This window comes from Cephus cinctus, unplaced genomic scaffold, assembly GCF_000341935.2.
Source record: "Cephus cinctus unplaced genomic scaffold, Ccin1 Ccin1_scaffold0123, whole genome shotgun sequence".
NCBI classification, from domain to species: domain Eukaryota; kingdom Metazoa; phylum Arthropoda; class Insecta; order Hymenoptera; family Cephidae; genus Cephus; species Cephus cinctus.
Genome location: NW_014332857.1, coordinates 1,318,365 through 1,328,978, shown reverse-complemented (window position 1 = coordinate 1,328,978; position 10,614 = coordinate 1,318,365). Strand labels below are relative to the sequence as shown.

The 10,614-nt window shown below is 38.9% G+C and overlaps 1 protein-coding gene across 3 annotated transcripts; it reads right to left on the bottom strand.

Annotated features, from left to right (window-relative positions):
* Positions 1 to 424: 424 nt before the first annotated feature.
* Positions 425 to 10,614, bottom strand: LOC107274962 (endocuticle structural glycoprotein SgAbd-8). Of its 3 annotated transcripts, none has more exons than XM_015754606.2 (4): positions 10,332 to 10,614; positions 1,730 to 1,830; positions 893 to 1,205; positions 425 to 758 (listed from the first exon to the last, which is right to left on the bottom strand). In XM_015754606.2, the coding sequence occupies exons 2-4, from the start codon at positions 1,790 to 1,792 to the stop codon at positions 478 to 480; spliced, it is 657 nt and encodes a 218-aa protein (XP_015610092.1). In that variant the 5' UTR covers positions 1,793 to 1,830; positions 10,332 to 10,614; the 3' UTR covers positions 425 to 477. The 3 variants fall into 3 exon arrangements, with proteins under 3 accessions (XP_015610092.1, XP_024935774.1, XP_024935773.1); XM_025080006.1 differs by lacking the exon at positions 10,332 to 10,614 and adding an exon at positions 10,233 to 10,251; XM_025080005.1 differs by lacking the exon at positions 10,332 to 10,614 and adding an exon at positions 8,557 to 8,650.

Sequence of the window (10,614 nt, the reverse complement as noted above, 5' to 3'; positions counted from 1 at the left end):
GGAGTAGAAAGATAACGTATAGTATCCTAGATAAGATGACAATTTAGAGATTACAAATCATTAGACGTACACTAATAAATTTCGCGACTCGATCAAGGCCTAGACTCAATGACAATACTTAATGCTTGTTAGTAATTTTTAATTGACAAATAAAAGCCGCCGTTAACGTCATTATAATTAAAATCCCAAATACCTTCCACGTACTTTTCATGTATCAAAGCTAACAATTTTTTATATCCAGATACAACCATAGTCAATAATCACAAAAGAAAATGAGTCTCGTAAAATTCTCACCCAGTCATCCTCCGTAATGACATGGTAATATAAATACAAAAAAAAATCTGCAATAGTTAAAGGTGAAAAAAAAATATCCACAATAAATATATATAAAATAAAAATTTATTAATTTAAACTAATCATTCACATGGCAAAATTGGTACAGTCGGTATTACAGAGTAGCTTTAGTCTAATTGTCCATTAGTAGCGGTATCCAGCATGTGCATTGTACTGATTCTGAATGCCTGAATAAGTCTGAGCATTGGCTGAACCATGGTACTGGCCGTCCTGATTCTCGCCTCGGGCTTCAGCAGCCAGCGATAACTCAACGCCACGACGAATCTCTTCGGGAATGGGTGGTGGGGTTGGAAGATGAGCACCTTCAGGACGGAAGCCATTTTCATCAGCAGTATAATGAACGGTATACTGTGCGCCATCAGTGCCAGTGTATGAGAATGCACCAGTAACAGTCTGAGCATCCCCTAAAAAAACAGGTAAAAAAATTTCAAAAATATATCAGGACCTTATGGAATCCAGCAGGATCCCCGGTTAATTGATATGGCTCAATCAGGAATTCTCCCACGTAATTAATTATCCCATTGATTGATGTACTAACCGTGCGGCGCTCCAGCTTCCTGGACTGAGATCCCGTTAGCGGTTTCGTAGTTGTACCGATAGGAGCCGTCACCGTTGTTTTGGTTGGTATACTGAGTGATGGCTATCACCTGTCCATGTTGTCCTGCATTGCCCTGATAGTAACCACCGGTTAATCTTCCAGGCTGTGCGTTGTAATCCTGACTGAATCCTGGAGTTCGGATAAGTCCAGCAGCACCAGCGGTCGCTGCGCTTCCTGGTGGAAGATAGGTGTTCCCCAAGCGACCTCCATTCACTGCGTGCAGAGTGCTGATAGCCAGTGCAACAACAAAGTACTGAAAGAAGGAGCAAGGAGTTGAGACAACAACCAAAAATGTCTGACTACGTTAATCAGCGTTGGTAAGAGCACTAGGGACTTTTCTAGTAACGAAAAAGGTAACTAGATATATTATTGATTGTATACAACATTTTTTTTTCAGGTTTATCAAGTCATCGTTCAACATCTAAACGTCTGACGCACAGAAGCTAATAAATTATTTGACGGGTTCGCACCAGAGGATTAACTAAAACATCCTAGGGGAACCGCAACGTTTAAACAGGGCGGATTAACAGGCTGAATTGGATGTTACTGGCTAATGGTATTAAAGTTGATAAAGATAGGGTCTACGTGGTTAAATATTTAGATGCTCCAATTAACGTTGATACTCCTTATTAATCGTTTTATTTTCTGTTCATCGTGTGTAATGATGGACTTTATTACATGTCTCATGACTATTTAATGACAGGTTCGTATCTTCATTTTCACGTTGAGTAATCAGTATACGTTACCTTAGTGCGAGTGGACTGAACTGATTCTTACCTTCATATTGAGTTGAGTGTGTTGTTGCAGGTTGCTTAGGATCAGATGAGTGAAGAACGTCATGGATGATCGACTTATATAGAGCTGGCACTCCTTTCGTTCTATCAATGAGGAAGATCATACGAATTGTTAAGTAATGACCTGATGTAGACCAGGCCGAAAAAAATTATTGTAACTATAGTGCAAGGCCGTTGAGAACTAGAATATCAGACACTATGTATAGATGTAGTAAGTAATTTCTTAAGGTTTGTTAAAAAGAACAAAGAGTTGATTTTGAAAAAATTGGCACTTTATATGATGGAAATGAAAGTTGGGATTCAACATGCTTAACAGTTTATGAGTCTGTTGTATGACTACTGACGGTTGCGAATTACATTCATTCAATGTATTTATTGTATTGGGATTTTACGCGGGAATTTCTTGTGGAATTTCATTTATCGATGTCCAATTAACGTTAAATTTCATATCGACATTTACTCTAGGAATTTAGATGTACGAGGAAGCTATTTAATTTCTATGGCACAAAGCGTGATGTTGCAAATGGCCAATGACGAGGCTTCGGAGCGATGCATTTGATTGCTATTAATTACATGTGTTAATATTCCATTCGTTATTCAGCCGTAGCTTGGAATTCATGGCGATACAATTACAATTGATTATGTAAATCTGTCATTTGAAAACAATGGAATAATACAGCGAATTCATGCATAATCGTCGTTAGATTATATAAGGCTGTAATTTAAGCGAAAATTCGGTTTACCCCGACGCTACCAAGTATCCACGTGAGCATTGCGTCCTTATTACTTGGGGCGAGTCAGTGAAATTTATACAAAAGAAATATTAAATCTTATCGATACTAGGAACTTTATGAAATTCATCCAAATTTTTATTACACAAAATTATATCGAGAAGTCGATCTCGATTGTATTAAGCATTGCACTTTCATAGCTCACAATCAGGCTAAAAATAATTACGTTACAGACAATCCGCTTGTGCAACGTCTTATATAGATAGGGAGCAAAGGAGTCACACCTTAACCTCTGACCTTTGATCTTTCAAGCAGGAAGAATTAAACTCACGCTCCAAGTATATCATTCTGTATCGGTAAAATATAATTTCTTTGTATAAGTAATTAAAAGGAAATTCATTACGCCAGACTCAATCAATTATTAGGAATATTTCAATTTATTAAGTTTTTTGATTTCTCAGAACATCGTTCTCAGGTAGCGTGGTGTACAGGTGTTATCAAATTTTTGTACGAACTGTACATACGTTTTACTATACGAAAAAGGAGTGACATAATAAACATCATCTTAAAAACTCTCACTCATCCACCTCGTACTTAATAGAGCAACGTAAAGGTCACGCGAGCACAGTGAATATAAAAAAATAAAGCAATGTAATTCTTTCGTGCATCTTAATTTTAATTAATAATTTCAATTCTCACATTGGCCAATGCAAGACGGCTTATCAGTATATTTTATTATGACAAATAAAATATTAATTTGGTATAGATTTGATTGATAACAAATTTTTGGTTTATTTCTTTTTATCTCGAATCCATTTTCTCGCTCAAGACAATTGGTAAATTTGATTTTTACATCTTTTTACTACTATTACACCCTTTACGCTTTTCCGTTCTTCCTCTTAATCAGTCATAGCAATTTATACATTTAATTGTGCTTCGGGACAGGTGAGGTATCGTAACCCTTTCTTTTCTTGTCGCTATCCATTTACTATGCCATGTACTCGTAATACGACCCGACTAATTGCCGACTGACTTGTAATTAGCACAGGCGCTGCCATCTATAACAATATTACGACCGGCTAGCTAATTGCGAGTGAAAAAAAAATCGATCCATTAATATACCTAAATGAACAGTGGTACCAATCGTCGACATTAAATGTATAAAAATGTTCATCTTTATTCATGACGTAAATATTGATTCCGTCCTGCCCGACCTACTTATACGTTCGCTTCGGCGTTTCGTACTTCAATGAAGAATAGTACATTGTGAAAGGATCTTTTAGAATTAGTAGTCTAATTAATATTAACCTCCAAAATCAGGCGTTAATATCAATCTTAACAAAGTTCATTCCAAATATAATTTTTTTTTTCAATATGTACACTTTTTTCTTACAGATTATGTAAAGTGTAATTTTTTTTCTATTCGAATTTCGACACTTGTTACCCCGAGCTACCAGTAACCTCACTCTTAATTTCAGTCTGCCCATCTTCATAAAGGCCAACGATAGGAAATCTTGAAATATAAAGGGGAACACCTTCATTTCGGAGAAAGCCAAAACACAACTTTACATGCTGTCGATATATATATGTATTGTATATGCACATGTGTATAATACAAACTGACTACCGGGTGGGACGTGGCGTAATTACGGTAATCATTCATGTATCATTAAAATTTCTGTAAGAGTGTATATTTTTGAGAAATAAAACGTGTATTTTATAAAACAAAAAAAAATTAATAAAATCGAAGTTGTAAAATTTTTTTATTTCAGTTATTGTCAGACCTTTCTTATGGATTATAAACTATCGAAATTTCAATTGATAAAATTTCTATTGGCACATGCGAAATCCATTGCCATAGACGGCACAGGCGAAGGTGAGACGAAACTGCTTGATCATTGTGATGAGGTATGAGAATCTTCGATTGATCCAGAAGATCCATGGAATTTATAAGAATTAGGTGGGTAACTTCTACGTAGATCAAAATCGGTCTGTGACCTGAAAGGACCATAATGACTTAATGACGCAAGCGCTTCTTGACCTCCCGTGCACTTCCCAAGCAACAGCGAAAGATCAGCCTCACGGAGTGAAAGAATATCCAACGAGAGAGTCTATTTTGGCCCACGCTAAACGAATTAGGCAATCGCTTCTACGAATAGGTTTCTGCTGAACGCCCAGTACGTTACGGATCCGTCAACGCCATCGGCAAGAATTTCAAAAGAAAAAAAATTTTTTGATCGGCTTATAAATCATTTAAATATTATTAACGCCCATTATTTTGCAATTTTTCTTCTCGCGTTGATAATCCGTAGAATATTTGTGTATAATAAGATATTAATCTTATTATTTATTATTTCTATGTCGTTCGAAGGATATGAAGGAAGCAGTGCCATCACGGGCGTGGACCAATAACTTGGAGGCTGCGGCTACGAAATTACTTCGTTAGGAGGCGAAAGGTCGAAAGAAAAATAAACTGGCAAAAAGGTCCAAGGAAAAAGGGATGAAGACATTGGAAGTCAATGGCCAATAACCCCAATCAATGCCTGTAAAGCTCACGTAACGCGGGAACGTTTGATTGGGATCTGACTCGTCTCCGCTTGGGCTAGTAATTTACCGTGTTATTTGTCTTTATCGTATGAATTATGTATGGTGTCGGTATAACTAACCGAATTACAGTATAACCCTCGATAAATCAAACCGTTCCAACACTCGTTTGATATTCATCGGAAGTTATAATTAATTAATGGTAGACGGACTGACGAGATATCGTGTCTTCGCGGAATGTCGTCTGCTAGTGGTCACAACATAGCGATAATAGATTACGACGGTTAAAGAAATTCAATCTTTATTTTTACGAGAAAAAAAAACAATAGAACAAACGATCGTCGAGATACAAGGCTTTATTGAAATGCTGAATTTTCAATTCGCGATAACACTAATGGGATCGCGATCGCAGCGCCACTTCCGTAAATTCTAGGAACTAGCAGTCTCCGCGTAACCGACGTAGAATCCTAGTGGCGTCTCGCGAATGACTTCACAGAATTACCCGTAGTGATCTACGAGTACGAAATTGGCTACGTTTGCTCGACTTTTAACTCGTCTAAAATATTCCTCGCGTGAATCAAAACGCTTTGCATATCTTAAATAAGAAGAAAAGTCGTCGGCGTCGTTGTCGCGATTAAAACCACTCTCTCCTATATTTCACCGTCTGCCCGTGTGTGGCGCTGCGGTTTGGCACCGGCAAGTGAATCTAAAGGGTCGTTTATAATCGCTATCGCAAGACTTATAAGCTGCCATGTGCCACCCTCAACGTAAAAGGGAGCCACTAGAAGCCATTATGAACGATCGCGGACCATAGTCATTGGGGCATAGTACCTAGTCTAACCTAACCTAATCTAACCTTAAACCCAACTCAGCACAACCTAACCTAACTCAATGGCAACAATGTACAGAGTCCAAACTCCTATCGGAACAAAGGTGAGACGTCGATTCATGTAAGTGGGACTTTCTTGTATTACGATTACGGCGTCGCCGTCATAGGCGCCACTTAACCACCGCTGATATACGTATCACTTTGTTCACATGGTCCAGATAGCGCAACGCCGAATAATTGGATTCTGTGAGCTTTCTCAAAGTTCCTCTCTGCCAAAAGCCGAGACCTCTGTCTGCTCGGTTGCTGATTCATCCATCCAGCTTCTCACCCCGTGACACCCCCGTCTTCATCCCTTATGGACCACTCGAGCAACCAACACCCTTTCGACTCATATATATATAGTATATATATAGTATACATATATATCTCCCGACTCTCTTCCCTGTCCTCTAGACAGCGCCAACGCTACCGGCACTAGCGTCAACGCCACTACTCCGGCGTACCGTCAACTCCCTATGGCCTCCACCTCACTTGAGCTGATTCTACGCCACTGTCAGACACTGTCAGCCAGTGTACCGTAGCAAAGCGTTAACCCTTCAACCCTTCCTTACCCCTTCGAATTCTTGAGAATCGAATCATCGTCCAACGCTAAAGTAACAACGTTGCGGATTTTACGCTCTCGCGCTCAGGACAATATGAGAAACTCATCCCTTTACCTGCTTCGACCCATTTTACGAACTTCGACAGGACTGATCGATCCAGTGAAACTTTACTATCTATTGTATCTCTATTTAATTTTTTTATTTCAACATTGTTTATCAAGACCGGATTTCCGATTAGCATCAGACCCAAGAGATCAGACCAGATGGTATTTATCTGTAGGAACTTATTTTGTATGGTTCAACTTTTAGCCATTGGTCCTTGACATTGTGATCTGTTGCTCAGTCCACGTGGAAAGTCAAAATGGCCTCTGGTCTCTTTATTAAAATCAATTGGTCCTAGGGCCATAATCCTTGTACCACCTATCTAAGGACCCCTTAACGTATCTTTCGTGAGGACAGCTACTCCCTAGTTCGGATCCTTTCGACGACCCTGAAAACTTTACTCGTTTATAAGAAAAACGTTTTAACCAAGACCACTGCAAATTTTAGCCTATTTCTTGTGTAAATATTCTACGACTGTGTCTATATACGACTGCTCGTTCTGGCAGACGGTTTCAAGTTGGCATCCAATGCATTTCAAATGTTAATATGTAACTTTGCTGGGCACAGGAACTATGCAGAGCAGTGCCTGAACAGCCACTCCCGGATGTGCTTACGACAAGATCAAGTATTTCCATTAGACACTGAACAACCTCTAATTACTTGTGCTAGTTTCTGACCATCTTCATTGTATTTCCAGCAGTGAGTTATCGGTCAAATTTATTCGCGTTATTTCGTCATTACGTAAATCGATGGTCCTTACGGTATGGTGTGTATGGGGCGATCAAAAAAAATGCGCGTACAATTTTTTGACAAAAATTGAAATTATTTTGAAGCTTAATTTTGTTTATACTCCGTGCCGAAATCTATACTCGAAAGCCATATCTTGCTGACTCCTGGTGATATTGGGTGCGAACATTGTAAATTTCCGTGCCGCTAAATTTCGGGTCGTGCCTCTGTGCGGACAATGGCCAATTTCATGTAACAAATTTACCGAAATTCGAATCGACCGGTAACAAGAAAATGATATGTGCAACGAGTGAAATATTTTTTTTCGAATTCTTCAAACGAAAAAGGTATTGTGTATGTACGAAATTAAATGGGGATGCTCGTGTTCGATGAATTTTTTTTTTCACTTTTTGCTGTTACCCATCGGAAAGATGCGAATTTGCAAAAGGAAAACTAAACGGGAATCCGATTCGAAAAAGCTGTACGTTCGTAATACAGATCCGTAATGGAGGATCGATGTCCTCAGTTAACGCAGACATCCAGTATATTTCATGCATTCACAGGAACGGTCCAGCAGGAAACCAATTCTGCGCGGAACGTCGGACTGATTTATTGAATAAAAATTGAATGGAGGACCAAGTAAAATAGGAGTAGTTATGTATGAAGGTAGATAAAAATAAATATATTTGTATATATAATCCTCATATCAAAGTTGCCATAGACGATACATGTGATATGCTGTCATATAGACATACACGTCACCGATTCAACTTAGTCTGACCCATAACAAGTATCAAGAGTTGATCCCCTGAATCCCAGTTAACTTTTTCATCCTTTTTATTATGGATAAAAAAGATGAAAAAACGTCCCAATAAAAAAGTACTTGAAGAACAAGGTATAAAAACCAACTGGTGATATTTTCATGAATTTCTGTCCGATTAGCCACGGAACTGTCTGCTGCAACGGTCGCTAGCCTTAGCTGGTAACACGGACTCTAAAAGTGTCTTCGTTCCACGTCGCCGGTATCCCAAGGTTGTGAGAGCTTTTGATAAATCGAATTTAAAAAAAAATGGCGACGGACGTTAAAAAACTTCCACGCTTGTCTGGGCTGTCGCGCAGTTGTAAATAACACCCGCGTTGCTGCAGCCCAAAGAGAAAGGTTGTTTGGGCTTGGATTGGGGAGAGTTTGGTCCGAGGACCACCAGTCACACTACGTAACTGTGTTATATATATATATATATGTATAATTCTGTGTAGTAGCTACGTATGAACTCACGATCCACAGGAGTTCGACTAGGTTTGCCAGTGAAATGGAACGCTGAACAGTGAACAGTGCTGGGTGCCACCACGCCGCCACATTGATTCTCCGACTAGTACAGGTTTATTTATTATTTTCCTTGGAGCTCCTTACCTACAATACGACTCTGATTAATCTATCGCTCACTGATGCCATTTTGTCTGGTACTTGCGTTAGAAGCCTTATCTAGACGCAATATATTATTTATGGAGAATGACTGTGGAGTAAAGTATTTTAAAAAATGTTATATTTTACTGACCACTTAAGAATACTTTCGATATTTATCGTTAATACTAGCTGTATTATAGGAGCTTTTAGATATTTCGAGTATAGGATTGTATTAAATCGCCTGTAAATGGACAACCCGTCATACGTAGCGCAATGTACGAACTTTTTTGTCTTTGTATATTTTTGTAATCGTTATGGAGAATATTTAAACTTAGTTTCCATTCTTTCCCACGTGGCAATTAACGTTTATGATTTCACGTACGGTGAAAGCTTAATGGGTTCGTATGGTAGGATAACAAGGAGGTTTCTGGGCATGGAATCGTGCACCGACATTTATCGACATTTTTTTAGCACGGACACGAACCGTCAAAGGTTCTAGAAGCTTCTAGAACTTTTTAGAACCTTTTAGATATTCGATCCTTTGCGATTCCTAGAATCGGACGTAACATTCTTGGAATCAAACGTAAAGTTCCTAGATTGAACCTTCGATTAGTGAAATCGGTGATCCTTGTGCCGTCATTCCTCAAAATCAGAGGTGCCAACGACATCGATTTAGCATGGATGCGAACCTTCGAAGGCTCTCACAGTGTCGGTGAATGTTGTTGCAGGAATCTGTGTCCAGAACCTCCCTTGTTATACGACTTCATATAACACGTGAAAACACGAGGAAAAGGAAAAGCAGAAGCAGGGTTACACCCTGACAGAACGAAGTAACGTGGCAAAATGTACTTGCGGACGATGACAGCTTTCGTTTCACTCAACTAATTTTCTTGGCTTCAACCCTTTCTCTCTCTCTCTCTCTCTCTCTCTCTCTTTCTTTATTCTCTATCTTGTACATTGATCGTTTGTCGCACTCTCACAGTCTCTTTCTCTCTCTCTGGCAACCAACTCGCTAATTACTTTTGTTCATCACCACCCCACAGCCTACGGCAGACCCTTCACCCCATAACCTAACCACGCGCACCCCTTGGACTCTTTATTACTGTTCCCTTGGTGCCATGAACCTGCCCTCCCACCACCCCTACGCCCAAAAATGTAAGGGATAACGCTTTGATTAGTTTTATTGTCTTTGTTAAATTCATAAAAAAGAGAATCGAGTGAGAGAGTGAGAGAGACAGAGAGAGAGAGAGAGAGAGAGAGAGAGAGAGAGAGAGAACAAACGAAAAAGCTTAATAGTACCCAGGAGTCGTTACGTCAGAGTTCAAGGCGGAGTGTGTGGCGTATCCCTCCCCGTTGAACTTACATCTGAAGTTACGAGCTGCCCAAGATAAATTTTGTTCTGATTTTCAGTAAAGTTATAAAATTATATATAAATTATGACCAAAGAGTGCTGGAGGTTGTTCACGTTAATTATTATATAATAATATGATATTTTTGTCCAATTATGTATTTAAATTGAGAAAAAATTGTAGCGACATCTTACTTACGTTACCCATTATTCGTGAAAGTCAAAATTTTCACAATCGAATCCTCACACGTTCAATTGATCAGAGTAAGTCTTTTAGTTATTTAAAATACGTTATTACCTTTTATAATTAATTTTAACCGCTCGGCCGCGGTTATTCTCGTGGCGCAAAGTTAACTCAGTGTCAAGTGAATTACGGCACGTCTCGAGCGGCCGGATGTACGAAACTTGCAAGAAAAGTAAAAGCTCAAAAAAGTGCGAACTATAAGTGTATTATTATTTTCATACAAAAAATGTTTAACTTCGTATGTTAATACGGTTTACAGTTCAGCGAAAAATATTTATTTTGCTTAACGTCTGATCAGTCAAGTTTTTACGACGTTGTGCAACTGCTATGCGAACTG

Coding starts and splice junctions, on each gene's coding strand:
- LOC107274962 (XM_015754606.2), bottom strand. CDS start 1,792: ATGACGTTCTTCACTCATCTGATCCTAAGCAACCTGCAACAACACACT. Junction 1,206..1,729: donor ACACTCAACTCAATATGAAG/GTAAGAATCAGT, acceptor TCCTTCTTTCAG/TACTTTGTTGTTGCACTGGC. Junction 759..892: donor GGAAGCTGGAGCGCCGCACG/GTTAGTACATCA, acceptor CTGTTTTTTTAG/GGGATGCTCAGACTGTTACT.